The 20845-nt window shown below is 41.5% G+C and overlaps 1 protein-coding gene across 1 annotated transcript; it reads right to left on the bottom strand.

Annotated features, from left to right (window-relative positions):
* Positions 1-226: 226 nt before the first annotated feature.
* Positions 227-20753, bottom strand: LOC100654198 (insulin growth factor-like family member 3). The gene is made up of 3 exons (XM_023544170.2): positions 20720-20753; positions 1791-1847; positions 227-1666 (listed from the first exon to the last, which is right to left on the bottom strand). The coding sequence occupies exon 3, from the start codon at positions 1638-1640 to the stop codon at positions 1293-1295; it is 348 nt and encodes a 115-aa protein (XP_023399938.1). The 5' UTR covers positions 1641-1666; positions 1791-1847; positions 20720-20753; the 3' UTR covers positions 227-1292.
* Positions 20754-20845: the final 92 nt, after the last annotated feature.

Below are 20845 nucleotides of genomic sequence, written 5' to 3'. Positions count from 1 at the left end.
GACTCTGAAAACACACTTAGAGGTTCAAGTCTCACCACTTCCATGCTTCCACCCAGCATGCCGTCACTATGGTTGGTGTCACCCAGTGCAATAACTCATGTCGTCACCCCCCATGCTGTACCTCTTCCTGTACCAGACCTTACAGAATACTTAGTAATGCTTATTAACAATATTATTCATAGAATAATATGTGATACAGATAGTGGTAAATTGATTAAGCGTAACATTTCTTAGATTACATGGATATTAACAATAAAATTGTTTTGTAAAATCTTCCTACATTGAATTACAACATTATTAGTAACTGAGCAGAAGCCTTTTTTAATTTTTTCCTTTTCCTTTAATTACTACTTCATATTCTAAAAAAAAAAAAAACTTTATCGATATAGCTTCACAAATAGTAATTACCACAATATTGTAGCTAGAACACCAGAAAATTTGACAAAATCAGCAACTATAAAAACACTGGCAGCAATGAAAACACATGATTGGAAGTATCATTGTGACTGGGTAATAATGACAGCTCTAACCAGAGCTTCTTTAAAAAAAAAAAAAAATTTTTTTTTTTTTTAGAAGGTTCAAAAACTAAATTAGCGTAGAGTTTTAGCCTTGTAGGTATAATGATACATGGAAACTGGGTTTACAAAAAATGTTTTTGTTTTTATAACTACAGGAATACTTTTATTTAAAAAATAACAAATTTCTGCTGAAACACTGTACAAAAATTTTATAGACAGTCATTTTGGTGTCACCTCCTCTGACAGTGACACCCAGTGTGGTCCACACCCCTCACAGCCCCCGAGCAACACCACTGACATACCAGAAGACCTCTGCCAAAGGCCCCCAATACAGAGACCTCCTTATGGAGGTGCATGGCCTAGGAGTGCAGATACATGAAAGACTCCGGCCAGCCAGGGGAGATGAGTCCTTGTCTGACTCCTTTCAGAGACTACAGCTCATGACTGTGCACCAAGTCTAGTTAGGGAAGGCACCTTTCCCCATGAGGCTTTTTAATCGCCTGTGCTCAGGCCTGGAAAATCACACGTCAGCTTTAGCCAGGAGTCAGACTCCTCATTGGGTACCCTCCCTCACCCCCACCTTCAGGTCTCTGAAGGTGTTAATCCCAGGCTTCTTCACCTATTGCTCAGATTATGGGGCATACCCCAGCCTCTCTTTCCAAGAATGACTTAGGGAAAGTTGGTTTTCTTCAACATCTTATCTGAAAAAACAAGAAGAAACCAAGAAATTATAAAACACAGACAAGGAGATGAATGGAAAGGTTCAAGTAACTGTCAGAAGTTAGAGGTCAGAGGATTCTCAAAAGGAGTAGCCCAGATACGCAGACTCCTCTCCTCATTTCCCCTCCCTGCCCCCATAGCTAGGGGCAGGGTGTTCACCTGGCTGCAATCCCTGGAGATGGGGGAGGAGGAACACTGGGACTTTACTCCAAGAACCTTCGACCTCACAACAAACTTCTGAAGGCCATAAGACTCCGGACAGCAGAGCTCAAAGCAGGGCCAGAAATTGCAGTTGGGGCCACAGCAACGGGTCCTGTTCAGGGGCAGGACGGTCTCATCATCACAGCACTGTTCCAAGGGGTTGTAGATCTGGTCCTCACATCTGGGTGTTGGTTGGCACATCCACAGTCCAGAGCTAACAAAGGAGTCTGGGCAGACATTGCTGGTGTGAGCCAAAGGAGGACCAGGCACTAACCCCCAAATGGGAGCTCTCTATGAACACGTACCCCCTTCCCAAGACAACCTATTCAACTTTCCCATTCTTGTACTCACTTGTGATTACCTTTGAGCACTGGAGGAGAAGGAAGACTGATAACACATAGGCAGGAGCTGGAGGAGGAGAAGAGGGGACACATGATCACGTCAAAAGATGATCAAAAAGAAAAAGATGTCAAAAGCAAATGTATTTGAGGTGGGGCCAAGATGGCAGAGTAGTCAGATGCTTCTGGTGATCCGTCTTACAACAAAGACCTGAAAAAACAAATGAAATGCTTATATATATGACAAGCTAGGAGCCGTGAACATCAAAGGCAAAGTTAGAAGACGAACTGAGCAGCAGGAGAAGGGAGAGATGGTTCAGAACTGGCGAGGAGTTGCCAGACCTGAATCACCTGGAACCCTCAGGCACCATTCCCTGGAGGGACCACAGCAGAGGCTGTTTCCTCAGGGAAAGACAGCAAGTAACACAACCTACTAACACCTCAGGAACTGGAGAAGAACGGCGCTCCCGGCAAAAGCTAAATACATGCATTTATTTTACCACACCCCCAGCCCCCAAGCCAGCTTCAGTGGCTGTTGATTTCCCTGGGCCTGAGATAGGCCCTGCTGTGTGCCCTTAGCCATTCTCCCGGCCTTGGAAAAGGAATATATTCACAACTGGGGGAAAAGATAATCTGCCAGCTCCACTAAGCTGGGGAGCTCAGGATGGAAGCGGCTCCTGCCCAGGCACAAATGGTCCACGGATGTTGAATACCTTTCCCCCTGCATGGATCTGTGTGGGCCCATTTCAGGAGAATAGACCCTTGTTGGCAGACTGCAACTGTTTCAGCTGTGCAGTGGAGAGATGAGTATTTGATGTTTGACACTGCTTTTCCTATTAAACAAGGTCTTCACCTACCCACATCAGGGGCCTAAGGACTGTTGGCTCCACCCACATCACCTAGCCACCCCTGACAGGGGTCCAAGGATAAGTGGTACCTCATAGTCCTTACAACCAAAAGCATTGGGTACCCACAGTCTGGCTGCAGAACCCACCCGTGTGCTCTAAGGAACAGGGATGCACATTCCTCACAGACACTTGGGGGAATGTTTGTAAGCCCCCTGCCTTGTTCAGAGCATAACCCCCTGCTGCAACAAGATACCTGTGTCTACAGCAATCACCCAGGCTCCTCTAAGACTGTAGGAGACAGCCTGTACCACACACTTTGTGAACAACTACCTGGACACCTGAGCTGAATCCATACAAAAAAGGTGAACTGACTCTGAGGCTTATATACCTGGTAAGAGCTCTAGCCATCTGGTGACAGGATGTCAGAGCTTCAAAGGCAAAAATAATCTGGCTAGCTCATTCAAGCAGCCTATTTGGGCATATCAAAACAAAACAAAGTAAGAAGCTAGGATACAGTAAGCAAACACAAAATAAACTAATAAATAACTTACAGATGGCTTGAAGACAACAGTCAATATCAAATCACATAACAAAGCAGACCATGATCACTTCAACAAGCTCTCAAACAAAGAATCAAGGAATCTTCCAGATGAAGGTGTCTTCCTGGTATTACCAGATGCAGAACACATAAGATTAATATACAGAACTCTTCAAGACATTAGGAACAAGATCAGGCAAAATGCAGAACAAGTCAAGGAACACACAGATAAAGCAGTTGAAGAAATTAAAAAGGTTATTCAAGAACATAATGAAAAATTTAATAAGCTGCAAGAATCCATAGAGAGATTGCAATCAGAAATTCAGAAGATTAACAATAAAATTTCAGAATTAGACAACTCAATAGAAAGTCAGAGTAGCACAACTGAGGAAGCGGAAGTAAGAATTAGTGAGATTGAAGATAAAACACTTGGCACCAATATATTCGAAGAAACATCAGATAAAAAGAATTTAAAAAAAATGAGGAAACCCTAGGAATGTGGGACTTTATCAAGAGAAATAACCTACGAGTGATTGGAGTACCAGAACAGGAAGGGATAACAGAAAATAAAGAGAGAATTGTTGAGGATTTCTTGGCAGAAAACTTCCCTGATACCATGAAAGATGAGAAGATATCTATCCAAAATGCACATTGAACTCCACATAAGGTAGATCTTAAAAGAAAGTCACCAAGACATATTAAAATCAAACTTTCCAAAACCAAAGATAAAGAGAGAATTTTAAGAGTGAAAAAAAAAAAAAGGGATAAACAAAAAGTAACCTACAAAGGAGAGTTAATAAGAACAAGCTCTGACTACTCAGGAGAAACCATGCAGGCAACAAGGCAATGGGATGACATATACAAAGCACTGAAGGAAAAAAACTGCCAGCCAAGGATCACATGTCCAGCAAAACTGTCTCTCAAATATGAAGGTGAAATTAGGACATTTTCAGATAAACAGAAGTTTAGGGAATTTGTAAAAACCAATCCAAAACTACAAGAAATACTAAAGGGAGTTCTCCGGTTAGAAAATCAATAATATCAGATATCAACCCAAGACTAGAACACAGGACAGAGCAACCAGATGTCAACCCAGATAGGGGAATCACAAAAATAAATCAAGATTAAAAAAAAAACAAGAACACTCAACACAGGGAAACAGTGGTGTCATTATGTAAAAGAAGACAACATTGAAACAATGAAGAGGGACTAAGAAATGTAGTCATAGATCCTTCATACGGAGAGGAAGTCAAGGCAACGTAAAGCAATAAAAGTTAGGTTTAAACTTAGAAAAATAGGGGTAAATATTAAGGTAACCACAAAGGAGACTAAAAGTCCTGCTCATCAAAATAAAATACAAGAAAAAAATAAACTCACCAAAACAAAATCAACAACTACAAATAAGAGGAAAAGACAATATATAAAGATAAACCACTCAGCACAAAAAATTAAGTGGGAAAAAGGAACTGTCAACAACACACACAAAAAAAGACATCAAAATGACAGCACTAAACTCATACCTAGCCATAATTACGCTGAATGTAAATGGACTAAATGCACCAATAAGGAGACAGAGAGTGGCAGAATGGATTTAAAAAACACGATCCATCTATATGCTGCCTACTAGAGACATACCTTAGACTTAGAGACACAAACAAACGAAAGCTCAAAAGATGGAAAAAAATATATCAAGCAAACAACAATCCAAAAAGAGCAGGAGTGGCAATATTAATTTCTGACAAAATAGACTTTAAAGTTAAATCTACCACAAAGGGTAAAAAAAGGACACTACATAATGATTAGATGGACAACATACCAGGAGGACATAACCATATTAAATATTTATGCACTCAATGACAGGGATGCAAGATACATAAATCAAACTCTAACAGCATTGAAAAGAGAGAGAGACAGCTCCACAATAATAGTAGAAGACTTCAATACACCACTTTCAGTGAAGGACAGAACATCCAGAAAGAAGCTCAATAAAGACACGGAAGATATAAATGCCACAGTCAAACAACTTGACCTCACAGACATATACAGAACACTTCACCCATACGTTCTTTTCCAGCACACATGGAACATTCTCTAGAATAGACCACGTATTAGGTCATAAAGCAAGCCTTAACAGAATCCAAAACATAAAGTTATTACAAAGCATCTTCTCTGACCATAAGGCCATAAAAATAGAAATCAATAACAGAAAAAGCAGGGAAAAGAAATCAAACACTTGAAAACTGAACAATACCCTGCTCAAAAATGACTGGGTTATAGAAGACATTAAGGATGGAATAAAGAAATTCATAGGATCCTCTGAGAATGAAAACACTTTCTATCAGAACCTTTGGGACACAGCAAAAGCAGTATTCAGAGGCCAATTTATATCAATAAATGCATACATACAAAAAGAAGAAAGAGCCAAAATCAAAGAATTATCCCTATGACTTGAACAAATAGAATGAGAGCAACAAAAGAAACCCTCAGGTACCAGAAAAAAGCAAATAGTAAAACTTACAGCAGAATTAAATGAAATAGAGGACAGAAAAACAATTGAAAGTTAACAAGACCAAAAGCTGGTTCTTTGAAAAAATTAACAAAATTGATAAATCATTGGCCAAACTGACAAAAGAAAAAAAGGAGAGGAAGCAAATAACCCAATTAAGAAATGAGACAGACAATATCACAACAGACCCAACTGAAATTAAAAGAATCATAACAGATTACTACGAAAAATTATACTCTAACAAATTTGAAAACCTGGAAGAAATGGATGAATTCCTAGAAACACACTACCAACCTAAACTAACAAAAACAGAGGTAGAACAACTAAATAAACCCATAACAAAAGAAGAGATTGAAAAGGTAATTTAAAAACTCCCCCCCAAAAAAGTCCTGGCCTGGACAGCTTTACTGGAGAGTTCTACCAAACTTTCAGAGAATAGTTAACACCACTACTACTAAAGGTATTTCAAAGCATAGAAAAAGATGGAGTATTTCCAAACTCATTCTATGAAGCAAGCATATCCCTGATACCAAAACCAGGTAAAGACACCACAAGAAAAGAAAATTACAGACCTATATCCCTCATGAACTTAGATGCAAAAATCCCCAACAAAATTCTAGCCAATAGAATTCAACAACATATCAAAACAATAATTCACCATGACCAAGTGGGATTCATACCAGCTACACAGGGATGGTTATACACTGTTGGTGGGAATGTCAAATGGTACAACCACTTTGGAAATCGGTTTGGCTCTTCCTTAAAATGCTGGAAATAGAACTACCATACGATCCCGCAATCCCACTCCTCGGAATATATCCTAGAGAAATAAGAGCCTTTACATGAACACATATATGCACACCCACGTTTATCGCAGCACTGTTCACAATAGCAAAAGGATGGAAGCAACCAAGGTGCCCATCAACGGATGAATGCATAAATAAGTTATGGTATATTCACACAATGGAATACTACACACCAATAAAGAACAATGGTGAATCTGTGAAACATTTCATAACATGGAGGAATCTGGAAGGCATTATGCTGAATGAAATTAGTCAGTTGCAAACGGACAAATACTATATGAGACCACTATTATAAGAACTCAAGAAACAGTTTAAACAGAGAAGAAAATATTCTTTGATGGCTATGAGAGTGGGGAGGGAGGGAGGGAGAGGGCTATTCACTAATTAGATAGAAGACAAGAACTAATTTAGGTGAAAGGAAAGAGAACACACAATACAGGAGAGGTCAGCACAACTGGACTAAACAAAAGCAAAGAAGTTTCCTGAATAAAACAAATGCTTCGAAGTCCAAAGTACCAGGGGCGGGGGGTTTTGGACCACGGTTTCAGGGGACATCTAGGTCGATTGGCATAATAAAATCTATTAAGAAAACATCCTGCATCCCACTTTGGAGGTTGGCGTCTGGGGTCTTAAACGCTAGCAAGCAGCCATCTACGATGCATCAATTGGTCTCAACCCACATGGAGCAAAGGAGAATAAAGAACACGAAAGATGCAAGGTAATTATGAGCCCAAGAGACAGAAAGGGCCACATAAATCAGAGACTATATCAGCCTGAGACCAGAAGAACTAGATGACTGCCCTAACAGGGAACACAACAGATAATCCCTGAAGCAGCAGGAGAGCAGTGGGATACAGACCTCAAATTCTCATAAAAAGATCAAACTTAATGGTCTGACTAAGACTAGAAAGACTCCAGAGGTCATGGTCTCCAGGCCTTCTGTTAGCCCAAGACAGGAACCATTCACAAAGCCAACTCTTCAGACAGGGATTGGACTGGACTATGAGATAGAAAATGACACTGGTGAGGAGTGAGCTTCTTGGATCAAGGAGATACATGAGAGTATGTGGGCAGCTCCTGTCTGGAGGGGAGATGAGAAGGCAGAGGGGGTCAGAAGCTGGCTGAATGGACACGGAATACAGGGTGGAGAGAAGGAGTGTGCTGTCTCATTAGGGGGAGAGCAACTAGGAGTATATAGCAAGGTGTATATAAATTTTTGTATGAGAGACTGAATTGATTCCTAAACTTTCACTTAAAGCACAAAAAAATTACCAAAAAAAAAAGCCAGTGTATTTGACAAAATCCAACACCCCTGCATAACATAAATAAATGAATAAATAAGAATAGAAGTTTCACAACCTGATAAAGAGCAGCTATAGTAAGCCCATAGCTCACTTCATACTTAATGGCCAAGGGCTGAAAGCTTTCTCCCTAACATTGGAACAGGACAAGCATGTTCAATCACCCCTTCCATTCAGCATGGTACCAGAGGGTCAAGCCAGGACAATTAGTTAAGAGAAAGAAACAAAAGGCATCCAGATTGGAAAGAAAGATGTAAAACTCTTTCTACTTGCAAATGGCACAATGTATATAAAAAAAAAATCCTAGGAAGCCACTGAAACCTCTGTTAGAACTAATAGATATGTTCAGCAAGATTACAGTATACAAGATCAACACATGAAAAGCAATTATATTTTTTAATTGTTTTTGGTGAAAGTTTACACTGAAAATTAGGTTCTCATTTAACAATATATCTGCATTCTTGTTATCTCCATTTTGGTTGTACTGTTTCCATTAATCTGGCTTCCCTGTCCCCCCTAGCCTTCTCATTTTTGGTCTAGGGTAAATGTTAACCATTTGGTTTCATCTAGACAACCATTTTGTGGAGCACAGTACTCACGAGTGGTATTATTTATTTTATGGGCCAAACGGTCATTTGGCAGAAAGGTGTCCTCTGGAAGTTGTTTGAGTTCAAAGTTTAAAGAGTATCTGAGGGCGATAGTCTCAGAGGTTAAACTAGTCTCAACCGGTCTGGTAAGTCTGGCCTTTTTTTTTTTTTTTTAATTATTCGATTGTATTTTATACACTCGCAAAGAATAATCCAAAAATAAAATTAAAAAAAACAATTTCATTTACAGCAGCATCAAAAAGAATAAAATAGGAGGTGGAGCCAACATGGCACCCTAGAGAGACACCGCATGCCATCCCCCTGCAGCAAAGACCCAAAAAATTAAGTAAAACAGATACAATTGTTAGTCCTGGAAACCTGAGCATCAAATGAAGGAATGAAGAACTAGATCAAACACCAGATAGAAGAAGAAACTGACAGAGAACGAGGAGAGATACAGACTGGAGGTCCCCTGCCAATGAACATGGCACAGTGTCGCCATCTTGAAATACAACCAGCAATGGTCCTGGACAGGGAGTATGGGAAGATAACTTCACAGAGCTCCCAACAGGAGACAGAGCACCCAGTAATCAGAGAAACAAGCTTTCCCACCCCTCACCCTTCTTGTGAGTAGAAAAAAGAAGTCCCCAACCCAGCAGCCCATACTGCTGGGGCCCACAATACAAGTCCCCCTACACCCCCTGGGACCACCCCACCCCACTCCCATGGTGTAGCTTTTTTTTTTTCTTTCTTCCTTTCTTTCTCCCTCGCACCTAGCCCATACACCACCTCCTCCCCCTTCCTGCCAGCTCCACCATACAACTATTTTTTTCTTTTTTTTTTTTCTCCCTCTCGCCTAGCCCCATACATCACCACCCATCCCTTCCCACTGGCCCCCAGGTCCACCCCGCCCCCACTCACTGTCCCCCACTATGCCACCATTTTTTTATTTTTCTTCCTTTTCTTTCACCCACCTAACTCCATACACCACCTACCCCCCTTCCTGCCAGCCCCTGGCTCCAACCTGCCTCCACGCATTGGCTCCCACCAAGCTGATCTTTTTTATTTCTTTTTTTCTCTTTCTCTCTCTTTTCTTTCTCCCTCCCACCTAACTCTGTATGCCACCTCCACCCCTTCCCACTGGTTCCCGCCACCACTGCAGCTAGAGTGCCCCCCCACACTCAGGCCTGCCACCACACCAGGCCCACACTACCCGCCCTGCCCACTGCTCAACCAGCTGCTGAATGGTGGAAAGCATGCCCACACCACTCTTCATCTGACACCCCTGCCCGTAAGGTAAGGGGCTGTGAGCTCTCCCACACTGCTGAATCAACATCAGGAGGTAGACAGCACCTGCCCAGTCTACCCTCAGCCACCTCATCAAACCAGTGTACAGCAAAGCAAGCTCTCCCTGCCTGCTGCTGTCCTACCCACCCGAATAAAGTAGTGAGAGCTATCATGACCATAGATAAGCAAGCAGCAAAGCACACCCAGTCTGCCTGCCCTGATATATCTAAACAAAACAAAAAAGCAGGATGAAACGTACATTCAATAAATAAAGAAAATAATACCTCAATGTCTCAGAGACAGCAGAAATATCAAAACATACTTAAAAAAAAAAAATCAGGACATGACTCCAGCAAATGACCAAAATAAAGAATCAAATGACCTTTTGGCAGAAGAAAAAGAATTGGAACTACCTGATAGGAAATTAAAAAGACTAATATTTAGGGCTCTCCAAGAGATTAGGAAAGAGATCAAGGAAAACACAGACAAAATCATGGAAAACACTAAGCAGTAGAAGAATACAGGAAAATAATACAAGGACAAAGTGTCTAAATAAATTAACAATTAGAAATCATAGAAAAGTAGCAACTAGAAATCCAAAAGATAAACAACAGAATTTCAGAAATGGACAACTCAATAGAAGGTTTTAGGAGCAAATCTGAAACAATGGAAGACAGAACCAGCAAGATTGAAGACAAATTCATTGACACTACTTTGTTTGAGGAAAAATCAGAGAAAAGAATGAAGAAAACCTAAGAATTATGTGGGACACAGACAAGAGCAAAAATTTGTGCATGATCAGAGTTACGGAACAGGGAGAGAAAATGGAAAACAGAGAGAAGATTGTTGAAGATTTGCTGGCAGAAAACTTCCCAAATATCATGAAAGACAAAAAGCTGACCATCAGAGAAGCTCAATGAGCCCCATATTGGATAGACCCCAAAAGGAAGTCACCAAGACAAATCATAATCACACTTACAAAAAACAAAGACAAAGAAAGAATCCTGAGAGCAGCTCAAGAAAAACAAAAAGTCATTTACAAAGGGGAAACAATAAGAGTAAAGTCTGATTGCTCAGCAGAAACTATGGCAGCAAGAAGGCAATGGGATGACATATATAAAACCTTGAAAGAAAAAAACTGCCTATCAAGAATTATATATCCTGCAAAACTCTCAAATAAGATGACAAAATTAGGACATCCCAGATGAACAGAAATTAAGGGAATTCATAAAAACCAAACTTACAAGAAATTGAAGGGAGTCCTTCAGATAGAGAACCAACAACATCAGACAACAACAAGAGTCTAGGGCCCAGGAAAGCATCACCCAGATACCAAACAAGGTAAAGCACTCTCGATAACAAAACAAAGCTAAAAGACTTAAAACAGGGAAACAGAAACGTCAATTGTAAATGACGAAAATGTCAAAACAATAAAAGGGAGACTAAACGGCATAGGTATATGTGATGGTTATGATTTTAGGTCAACTTGGCTGAGCCATTATTCTCAGTGTTTTGGCAGTTGTATAATGTGATAGGTTCCTGTTGAGATTTAATATGCGAACACCCCCATGACAGGATCTGCTGTGAGTAGTCAATCAGTTGAAAGGGCATTTCCTTGGGTGTGTGGCCTGCACTGAATGTAAGTGGACATTCTGGCGAGGCTTGGGGACTTTTTACTTATGCTGGATCCTGCTGCTGACTCCTGTTTGTCTGACCTCTGGTTCTTAGAACTTGAACTAGCAGTTTACTTGCAGTTTTGCTTGCTGATCGTAGGATTCATCAGTCTTCGAAGCCTGTGAGTAACAGCCCTGCTCTGTGACCTCCCGATCTTGGGTTCGTCAGCCCCTGCAGTTAGGTGAATCAGGGGAAGCGGCTATCTTGACCCATGGACTTTGGACCTTTTAGCCTCTACAACCACATGAGCCATTTCCTTCAAATATATGTATACATATATACGTGTATATATATATACGTGTATATACATATACATGTATATATATATATATTTTATATATATATATATAATATACACGATGTGTGAAGTATGAATCTAGGAAAATTGAAAATCGTCAAAAATGAAATGGAACGCATAAACATCGACATCCTAGGCATTTGTGAGCTGAAATGAACTGGTATTGGCCATTTTGAATCAGACAATCATATAGTCTACTACGCTGGGAATGACAACTTGAAGAGGAATGGTGTTGCATTCATCATCAAAAAGAACATTTCAAGATCTATCCTGAAGTACAACACTGTCAGTGATAGGATAATATCCATACCCCTACAAGGAAGACCAGTTAATACGACTGTTATTCAAATTTACACACCAACTACTAGGGCCAAAGATGAAGAAATAGAAGATTTTTATCAGCCGCTGCAGTCTGAAATTGATCAAACATGCAATCAAGATGCATTGATAATTACTGGCGATTGGAATGCAAAAGTTGGAAACAAAGAAGAAGGATCAGTAGTTGGAAAATATGGCCTTGGGGATAGAAACAATGCCGGAGATCGAATGATAGAATTTTGCAAGACCAACAACTTCTTAATTGCAAATACTTTCTTTCACCAACATAAATGGAGACTATACACATGGACCTCACCAGATGGAACACACAGAAATCATATTGACTACATCTGTGGAAAGAGATGATGGAAAAGCTCAATATCATCAGTCAGAACAAGGCCAGGGGCCGACTGTGGAACAGACCATCAATTGATCATATAAAAGTTCAAGCTGAAGCTGAAGAAAATCAAAGCAAGTCCACGAGAGCCAAAATATGACCTTGAGTATATCCCACCTGAATTTAGAGACCATCTGAAGAATAGATTTGATGCACTGAACACTAGTGACCGAAGACCAGACAAGTTGTGGCATGACATCAAGGACATCATCCATGAAGAAAGCAAGAGGTCATTGAAAAGAGAGGAAAGAAAGAAAAGACCAAGATGGATGTCAGAGGAGACTCTGAAACTTGCTCTCGAATGTCGAGCAGCTAAAGCAAAAGGAAGAATTGATGAAGTAAAAGAACTGAATAGAAGATTTCAAAGGGTGTCTCGAGAAGACAAAGTATTATAATGACATATGCAAAGAGCTGGAGATGGAAAACCAAAAGAGAAGAACATGCTCGGCGTTTCTCAAGCTGAAAGAACTGAAGAAAAAATTCAAGCCTCAAGTTGCAATAGTGAAGGATTCCATGGAAAAATATTAAATGATGCAGGAAGCATCAAAAAAAAGCTGAAAGGAATACAAAGAGTCATTATACCAAAAAGAATTAGTCAATATTCAACCATTTCATGAGGTGGCATATGATCAGGAACCGATGGTACTGAAGGAAGAAGTCCAAGCTCCTCTGAAGGCATTTGCGAAAAACAAGGCTCCAGGAATTGATGGAATATCAACTGAGATGTTTCAACAAACTGATGCAGCGCTGGAGGTGCTCACTCATCGATGCCAAGAAATATGGAAGACAGCTTCCTGGCCAACTGACTGGAAGAGATCCATATTTATGCCTATTCCCAAGAAAGGTGATCCAACCGAATGTAGAAATTATAGAACAATATTATTAATACCACATGCAAGCAAAATTTTATTGAAGATCATTCAAAAACAGCTGCAGCAGTATGTCGACAGGGAACTGCCAGAAATTCAGGTTGGTTTTGGAAGAGGACGTGGAACCAGGGATATCATTGCTGATGTCGGATGGATCCTGGCTGAAAGCAGAGAGTACCAGAAGCATGTTTACCTGTGTTTTACTGACTATGCAAAGGCATTCGACTGTGTGGATCATAACAAACTATGGATAACATTGGGAAGAATGGGAATTCCAGAACACTTAATTGTGCTCATGAGGAACCTTTACATAGATCAAGAGGAGGTTGTTCAGACAGAACAAGGGGATACTGATTGGTTTAAAGTCAGGAAAGGTGTGCATCAGAGTTGTATTCTTTCACCATACCTATTCAATCTGTATGCTGAGCAAATAATACGAGAAGGTGGACTATATGAAGAAGAATGGGGCATCAGGATTGGAGGAAGATTCGTTAACAACCTGCATTATGCAGATGACACAACCTTGCTTGCTAAAAGTGAAGAGGACTTGAAGCACTCACTGATGAAGATCAAAGACCACAGCCTTCAGTGTGGATTGCGCCTCGACATAAAGAAAACAAAAATCCTCACAACTGGACCAATGAGCAACATCATGATAAACGGAGAAAAGATTGAAGTTGTCAAGGATTTCATTTTACTTGGATCCACAATCAACAGCCATGGAAGCAGCAGTCAAGAAATCAAAAGATGCATTGCATTGGGTAAATCTGCTGCAAAGGACCTCTTCAAAGTGTTGAAGAGCAAAGATGTCACCCTGAAGACTAAGGTGCGCCTGACCCAAGCCATGGTATTTTCAATCACATCAAATGCATGTGAAAGCTGGACAATGAATAAGGAAGACCAAAGAAGAATTGATGCCTTTAAACTGTGGTGTTGGCGAAGAACATTGAATATACCATGGACCGCCAAAAGAATGAACAAATCTGTCTTAGAAGAACAGCCAGAATGCTCCTTAGAGGCAAGGGTGGCGAAACTGTGTCTTACATACTTTGGAGATGTTGTCAGGAGGGATCAGTCCCTGGAGAAGGACATCCTGCTTGGCAAAGTACAGGGTCAGAGGAAATGAGGAAGACTCTCACAGAGGTGGATTGACACAGTGGCTGCAACAATGAGCTCAAGCATAACAACGATTGTAAGGATCGCTCAGGACCAGGCAGTGTTTCGTTCTGTTGTGCACAGGGTTGCTATGAGTTGGAACCGACTCTACAGCACCCAACAACAACATAATACACACACGCACATATATATATTACTGCTTTTGCTTCTCTAGAGAACCCAGCATAAGACAGTATAGAACTTTCAAATAGAGAGGAAGTAAGGCAATATCAAGTAATGAAAGACTGGCTCAGACTTAGAACGATACAGGTAAATTTCAAGGTAACCACAGAGAAAGTTAACACATCAAAATAAAAAAAAGAAAAGAAAAACATAAAGATTCGGTAAACACAAAATCTATAACAATGAAAGAAACGAAAAGAAAATCCACAGACAAAGGGAACTCAGCACAGGAAAGTAACAGGAACAAATAAAAAGTCAGCACTACACACACAAAAAAAGGGACAACAATATGACAGCAATAAACTCGTACCTATCAATAATCGCACTGAATGTAAATGGATTAAATGCAACTGTAAAGACACAGAGTGTGGCAGAATGGATAAAAAAGGATGACCCAACAATATACTACCTACAAGAGACACATCTTAGACACAAAGACATAAATATATTAAAAATGAAAGGATGGAAAAAATATATCAAGCAAACAGTAATCAAAAAAGAGAAGAAGTAGCAATACTAATCACAGATAAAATAGTCTTTAAGACAAAATCCACCATAAAAGACAAGGAAGGACACGATATAATGACTAAAGAGACAATCCACCAAGAAGACATAATCTTAATAAATATCTACACACCCAATGACAGGGGTCCAGAATACATAAAACAAACTCAACATCACTGAAAAGGGAAATAGGCAGTTCCACCATATTAGTAGGAAACTTCAACACACTACTTCCGGTAAAGGATAGAACACCTAGAAAGAAATTCAACAAAGATACGGAAGATCTAAAGGCCACAATCAACCAACTTGACCTCATAGACATATATAGAACACTCTACCCAGCAGCAGCGAAGTATGCATTCTTTTCCAACACACGTGGGACATTCTCCAGATAAGACCACAGTTTAGTCTACAAAGCAACCCTCACTAAAATCCAAAACATAGAAATAACACAGGGCATTTTCTCTGACCACAATGCCATAAAAGTAGAAATCAATAACAGGAAGAACAAGGGAAAAAAATCAAGTACATGGAAACTGAATAACGCCTTGCTTAAACACAAATGGGGAATAGAAGAAAGAAAAGGGGGAATCAAAATTCCCAGAGTCAAATGAGAATGAAAACACATCATACCAAAACTTCTGGGACACAACAAAGATAGTGCTCAGAGGTCAATTTATAGCAATAAGCACACACATCAAAAAAGAAGAATGGGCCAAAATCAAAACGTTAGCCCTACAACTCGAACCAATAGAAAGAGAACAGCAAAAGAAACCCAGTCACCAAATGAAAGGAAATAATGAAGATTAGAGTAGAAATAGAGAACTGAAAAACAACAGATTCAACAAGACCAAAAATTGGTTCTTTATAAAGAGCAACAAAACTGACAAACCATTGGCCAAACTGACAAAAAGAAAAACAGGAAAGGAATCAAATCGCCCAAATAAGAAATGAGATGGGGGACATTACAATGGACCCAGCTGAAATAAAAAAGGATCATCACAGAATACTATGAAATATTGTACTCCAACCATTTTGAGACCTAGGCGAAATAGACAAATTTCTAGAAGCACACTACCTGCCTAAACTAACACAAACAGACAGAGAGTCTGAACAGACTGATAACAAGAGGAGAGACTGAAGAGGCAATTAAAGAACTCCCCCGCCCCCCCCAAAAAAAAAAAAAAATTCCTGGCCTGGACAACTTCACTGAAGAATTCTACCAAACATTCAGAGAAGAGCTCATCCAAGTACTATTCAAACTATTTCAGAGCATAGAAAAAGAAGGAATACTCTCATTCTATGAAGCCAGCATAACCCTGATACCAAAGCCAGGCAAAGACACCACAGGAAAAAAAAGAAAGAAAGAAAATTACAGACCAATACCTCTTATTAATATTGATGCAAAAATTCTCAACAAAATCCTAGCCAATAGAATTCAGCATCATATCAAAAATACAATACACCATGACCAAGTGAGATTCATACCAGGTATGAAAAGATGGTACAACATTAGAAAATCAATCAACATAATCCACCACATAAATAGAACAAAAGAAAAGAATCACATGGTCATCTCAATCAACACAGAAAAGGTATTTGATAAAGTCTAACACCCACTCCTGATAAAAAAAAACTCTCAATAAAATAGGTATAGAAGGGAAATACCTCAACATAATAAAGGGCATCTATACAAAACCAACAACCAACATCATTCTCAATGGAGAGGGGCTGAAAGCTTTCCCCCTGACAAGGAGAACAAGACAAGGATGCCTTTTATCACCATTCCTATTTAACATTGTCTTGGAAGTCCTAGTTAGACCAATAAAACAAGAAAAAGAAAGGAAGGGCATCCAAATTGGAAAGGAAGAAGTAAAATTATCCTTATTCACAGATGATAAGATACTACACATACAGAACCCCAAAGATTCCACAAGAAAACTACTGGAACTAATAGAAAGATCCAACAGAGTAGCAGGACACAGATAAAAGTACAAAAATCAGTTGGATTCCTATATACCAACAAAGAAAACTTTGACAGGAAAATAATACCATTGATAATAGCACCTAAAAAAGATAAAACACTTAGGAATAAGTCTAACCAGGGACGTAAAAGGCCTATAGAAAGAAGCCTACAAAACACTACTGCAAGAATCCAAAACATGCTACATAAATGGAAAAACATACCATGATCATGGATAGGAAGACTCAACATTGTGAACATGACAATTCTACCCAAATCAATCTTCAGATATAAGGCAATCCCAACCCAAATACCAACAGCATTCTTTAGCCAGATAGAAAAACTAATCACCAACTTTATATGGAAAGGAAAGAGTCCCTGGATAAGCAAAGCATTATTGAAGAAAAAAAAAACAAAGTAGGAGGCCTCATACTACTGATCTCAGAAACTACTCTACAGCCATGGTAGTCAAAACAGTCTGATACTGCTACAACAGACACATAGACCAATGGAACAGAATTGAGGACTCAGACATAAATCTATCCACCTATGGTCAGCTGATCTTTGACGAAGGACCTGAGTCCATGAGATGGGGAAAAGACAGTCTTTTGAACAAATGGTGCTGGCAAAACTGGATGTCCACTGGTAAAAAAAAAAAAAAGAAAGAAAGAGGGCCCATACCTCACACCATACACAAAAACTAACAAAAAATGGATCAAAGACCTAAATATAAAACGTAAAATGATAAAGATCATGGAAGGGTGATCATTCAAAAGTGAAGACGGCAGCTAAGAAGAGAAAGGGAAATAAGAATGATGGCTACTTTCATGGGGCACAGGATGATGTCACTGAGCTTCTTTGTTGATGGTGACAGCTCAGAGTGGGTTTTGAGACTAACTTTAGGAAGGAGTCTTGAACTCCTAGACTCAGACTCAGAAGGAGTCACAGGTGAGGACAGGTGTAGTGGGGAGGAAGGGGAGGAGGGAGAAGGCAGCACTGTGGATGGGGCCCCCCAAGGACCCCAGGCTGGGCCTTGGAGCCTGCTCCAGCTCTGACTCCCCCAGACTCTGGACTGTGGATGTGCAGGCTGGCACCCAGGTGTGAGGACGAGAGCTACAACCCCTTAGAGCAACACTGTGATGATGGGACCGTCCTGCGCCTGAACTGATTTGGAAATACAGAGAGGGCTTTGGGAAGAGTTAAGAGTTTGAAATTTGCAGACTGAGAGACTGCAGTTCAATCAGGTATGACACAAAGGTGGTTACGAGGTGGGAAGTCCACAATTGAACAGAGGAGAGAGAAGCAGGTTTGAGGTTTGGAGGTATATGAGGGATGCAATGACACTTAGGCTGGACTTGGGGCTGGGCTGACTTCCCCAGGATTCTGGGCACCTTGCTTCTGGGCGAGGCTCCAGAGCAGTTGATGGGAGAGCAGCGGGGGAACCTGGCTGGGACCTTTACTGTGGCTGATATGGGAAGTCATTGCAGCCACACCCAGGGAGCCTGACCTAGTCATATTGCAACATAAGCAGCCACATTGCTAAGCAGAGTGGAACACTGTCATAGCAATGTATAAGGAAAAAAATGTATATATATATATATATATATATATATATAAACTTAACAGAAGACCTCTAAACCTGTTTCAACTGGCTGCCACCTTCTTGGCCCCCTGACCTCAGTATAAATGGCACTCTGCAGCCTTTCAAAGCTGTAACCCTTGTGAGCGTCTTGCTTTGATCACTGCCAAGGGGAGGCCCAGTTGTGAAAGATTCCTTGGCTCTCCCTTCTCTGAGTGGAAGCCCTCCACTAAGCACCAGCTGTTTCTAGACCTTCCACACTCCGCCCCCCTGGAAGTTTCTAGAGATCCATATACTCTGCATCTCAACCCACCTCCAGGTCTGCAATGTTTATTACCCTTCAGAGTCATTTCAGGGATGTATTAGGAAACTGCAGCTTCATCTAGAAGTGTGGGGGCTGCAAAAACCACATTAGGAAGACGGACAAAGGCTGGTCTGACTTCCTGAGTTCATTGCATGGGTTGAATCATATCTCAATAAAACTATTAAAATGTAATCCAATGCGTTATATTAAAAAAACAAAATAACTTATATGTATGCTTTTGTCTTTCTTTACCCTGTAGCAGCAATAACGCCAGTGTAGAAAATCTTTTTTGAAAGAAGTCAAGCCATAAAGACACATTAAAAAAAAAAAAAAAAACTGTCAAAAGCTGTGGAGAAACTGATATTTTTACACTACTATTTTTTTATAGGGCTTTTTTATAGGGCTAGAATTTTGTTGAGAATTTTTGCATCTATATTAATGAGAGGTATTGGTCTGTAATTTTCTTTTCTTTTTTTTTTTTTTGCGGTGTCTTTGCCTGGCTTTGGTCTCACGGTTATGCTAGCTTCCTAGAATGAATTTGAGAGTATTCCTTCTTTTTATATGCTCTGAAAAAGTTTGAATAGTACTTGGGTTTCCAAGGGGCTGCTGGTGAATTGGAACCGCCGACCTTTTGGTTAGCAGGCGAACGCTTTAACCACTGCACCACCAGGCTCCATCTGTTCAATGGGAATGGTAATAATACCCACCTTTTCAGGGAGTAGTTGTGAAGATACAAGGAGGTTATTTTGCGCATAGTAAGTGCCCAGTTTCTGTCAGCCCCTTTTTTCTGAGGTAGTTGGTTTTGAGGTTTGACCTTCCAGTGGAATTGGGGGCGAGGGGCAGGAGTGGGGGAGGAAGCCTGACCCCCTTTACTGCCTCCCCCAGCAGCAGCAGAAGTCCACCCCCCTGGAGCACGGCCACCATAGACGCCTGGGCAACTCTGGGGGCTGGGTCCCCATCAAAGGTGAGCCTGGGACTCTCCTTCTCGCCTCCCCCATTAGCCCCGGAGCCCGCTGGGATGGTCCGGAGGGCAGCGTGTCGGGCCCCTCAGAGCCCCCCACCTGCATGCCCGCCCCCACAGACTACAGCTCAGACCACCAGGCGGCCAGCATGGCGGAAATAGACGCCCGCCTGAAGGCCTTGCAGGAATACATGAACCGGCTGGACACGCGGTCGTGACCGCACAGGGGATGTTCCCCCTCCACCCTCTCCACTCCCACTGGGGTACAGCGTGGGGGCAGGGCCGGAGAGCCTCCCAGCCCCGCCAGGCCCCACCCCTCCTGGTGCTGGGGTCTCCAGGTGTAAGGCCCCGCCCCTTCTGGTGCTGGGGGAGTCTCCAGGTGAGGCTCCGCCTCTCCTGGTTCTGGGGGGTGGTGTCTCCAGGTGTGAGGCCCTGCCCCGTCCCCGTCCCTCCTCCGCAATGCATGCTGGGTGGGAGGGTGTGTGCTATTTGTAAATAAACATATTTGCCTTTGGGACCCCCTGAGGTTATGACTGAAGGGTGGGGGTGGAGTGGGGAGAAATGAAGAGGATTTGGGGCTGGGGTGTACGTAGGGCCTGTGTGTATTTCTGGATGTGTCTGGGAGGCAGACAAGCGTTCAGGCTCAGGAAGAAGCTCTGCACTCTCTAAAGCAATGAAAGGGGTGGCCTGACACGTGGTAGTGAGCAGCCCGCTCCCAAAGGGGTCCAAGCAGAGATTCTGCGCCAGGACCAGTGTGGCTGCGCGGTAGGGGAGAGGGCCTTGCAGCCTGGTGCTCCGCCCCGAGGACCCCGAGCTGCCGTCCCCGATGCCGGGCTGACTCGGTGCCGATTCCTGGGCTCTGACCTGAGACCTCTGGGTTCTGAGCTGTGATGTCGCTTCTGAGCTGGGACCTCCGGGGTCTTGGTTCAGGGTCGGGGCCTCTAGGTTCCGAGCACCCTGGAAGACCATGCTGGGGGCAGGGGCAGGGCT

Source organism: Loxodonta africana, chromosome 11, assembly GCF_030014295.1.
Source record: "Loxodonta africana isolate mLoxAfr1 chromosome 11, mLoxAfr1.hap2, whole genome shotgun sequence".
NCBI classification, from domain to species: Eukaryota; Metazoa; Chordata; class Mammalia; order Proboscidea; family Elephantidae; genus Loxodonta; species Loxodonta africana.
The sequence above is the reverse complement of the archived record's forward strand: the minus strand, read 5'-3'. Positions and strand labels throughout refer to the sequence as shown.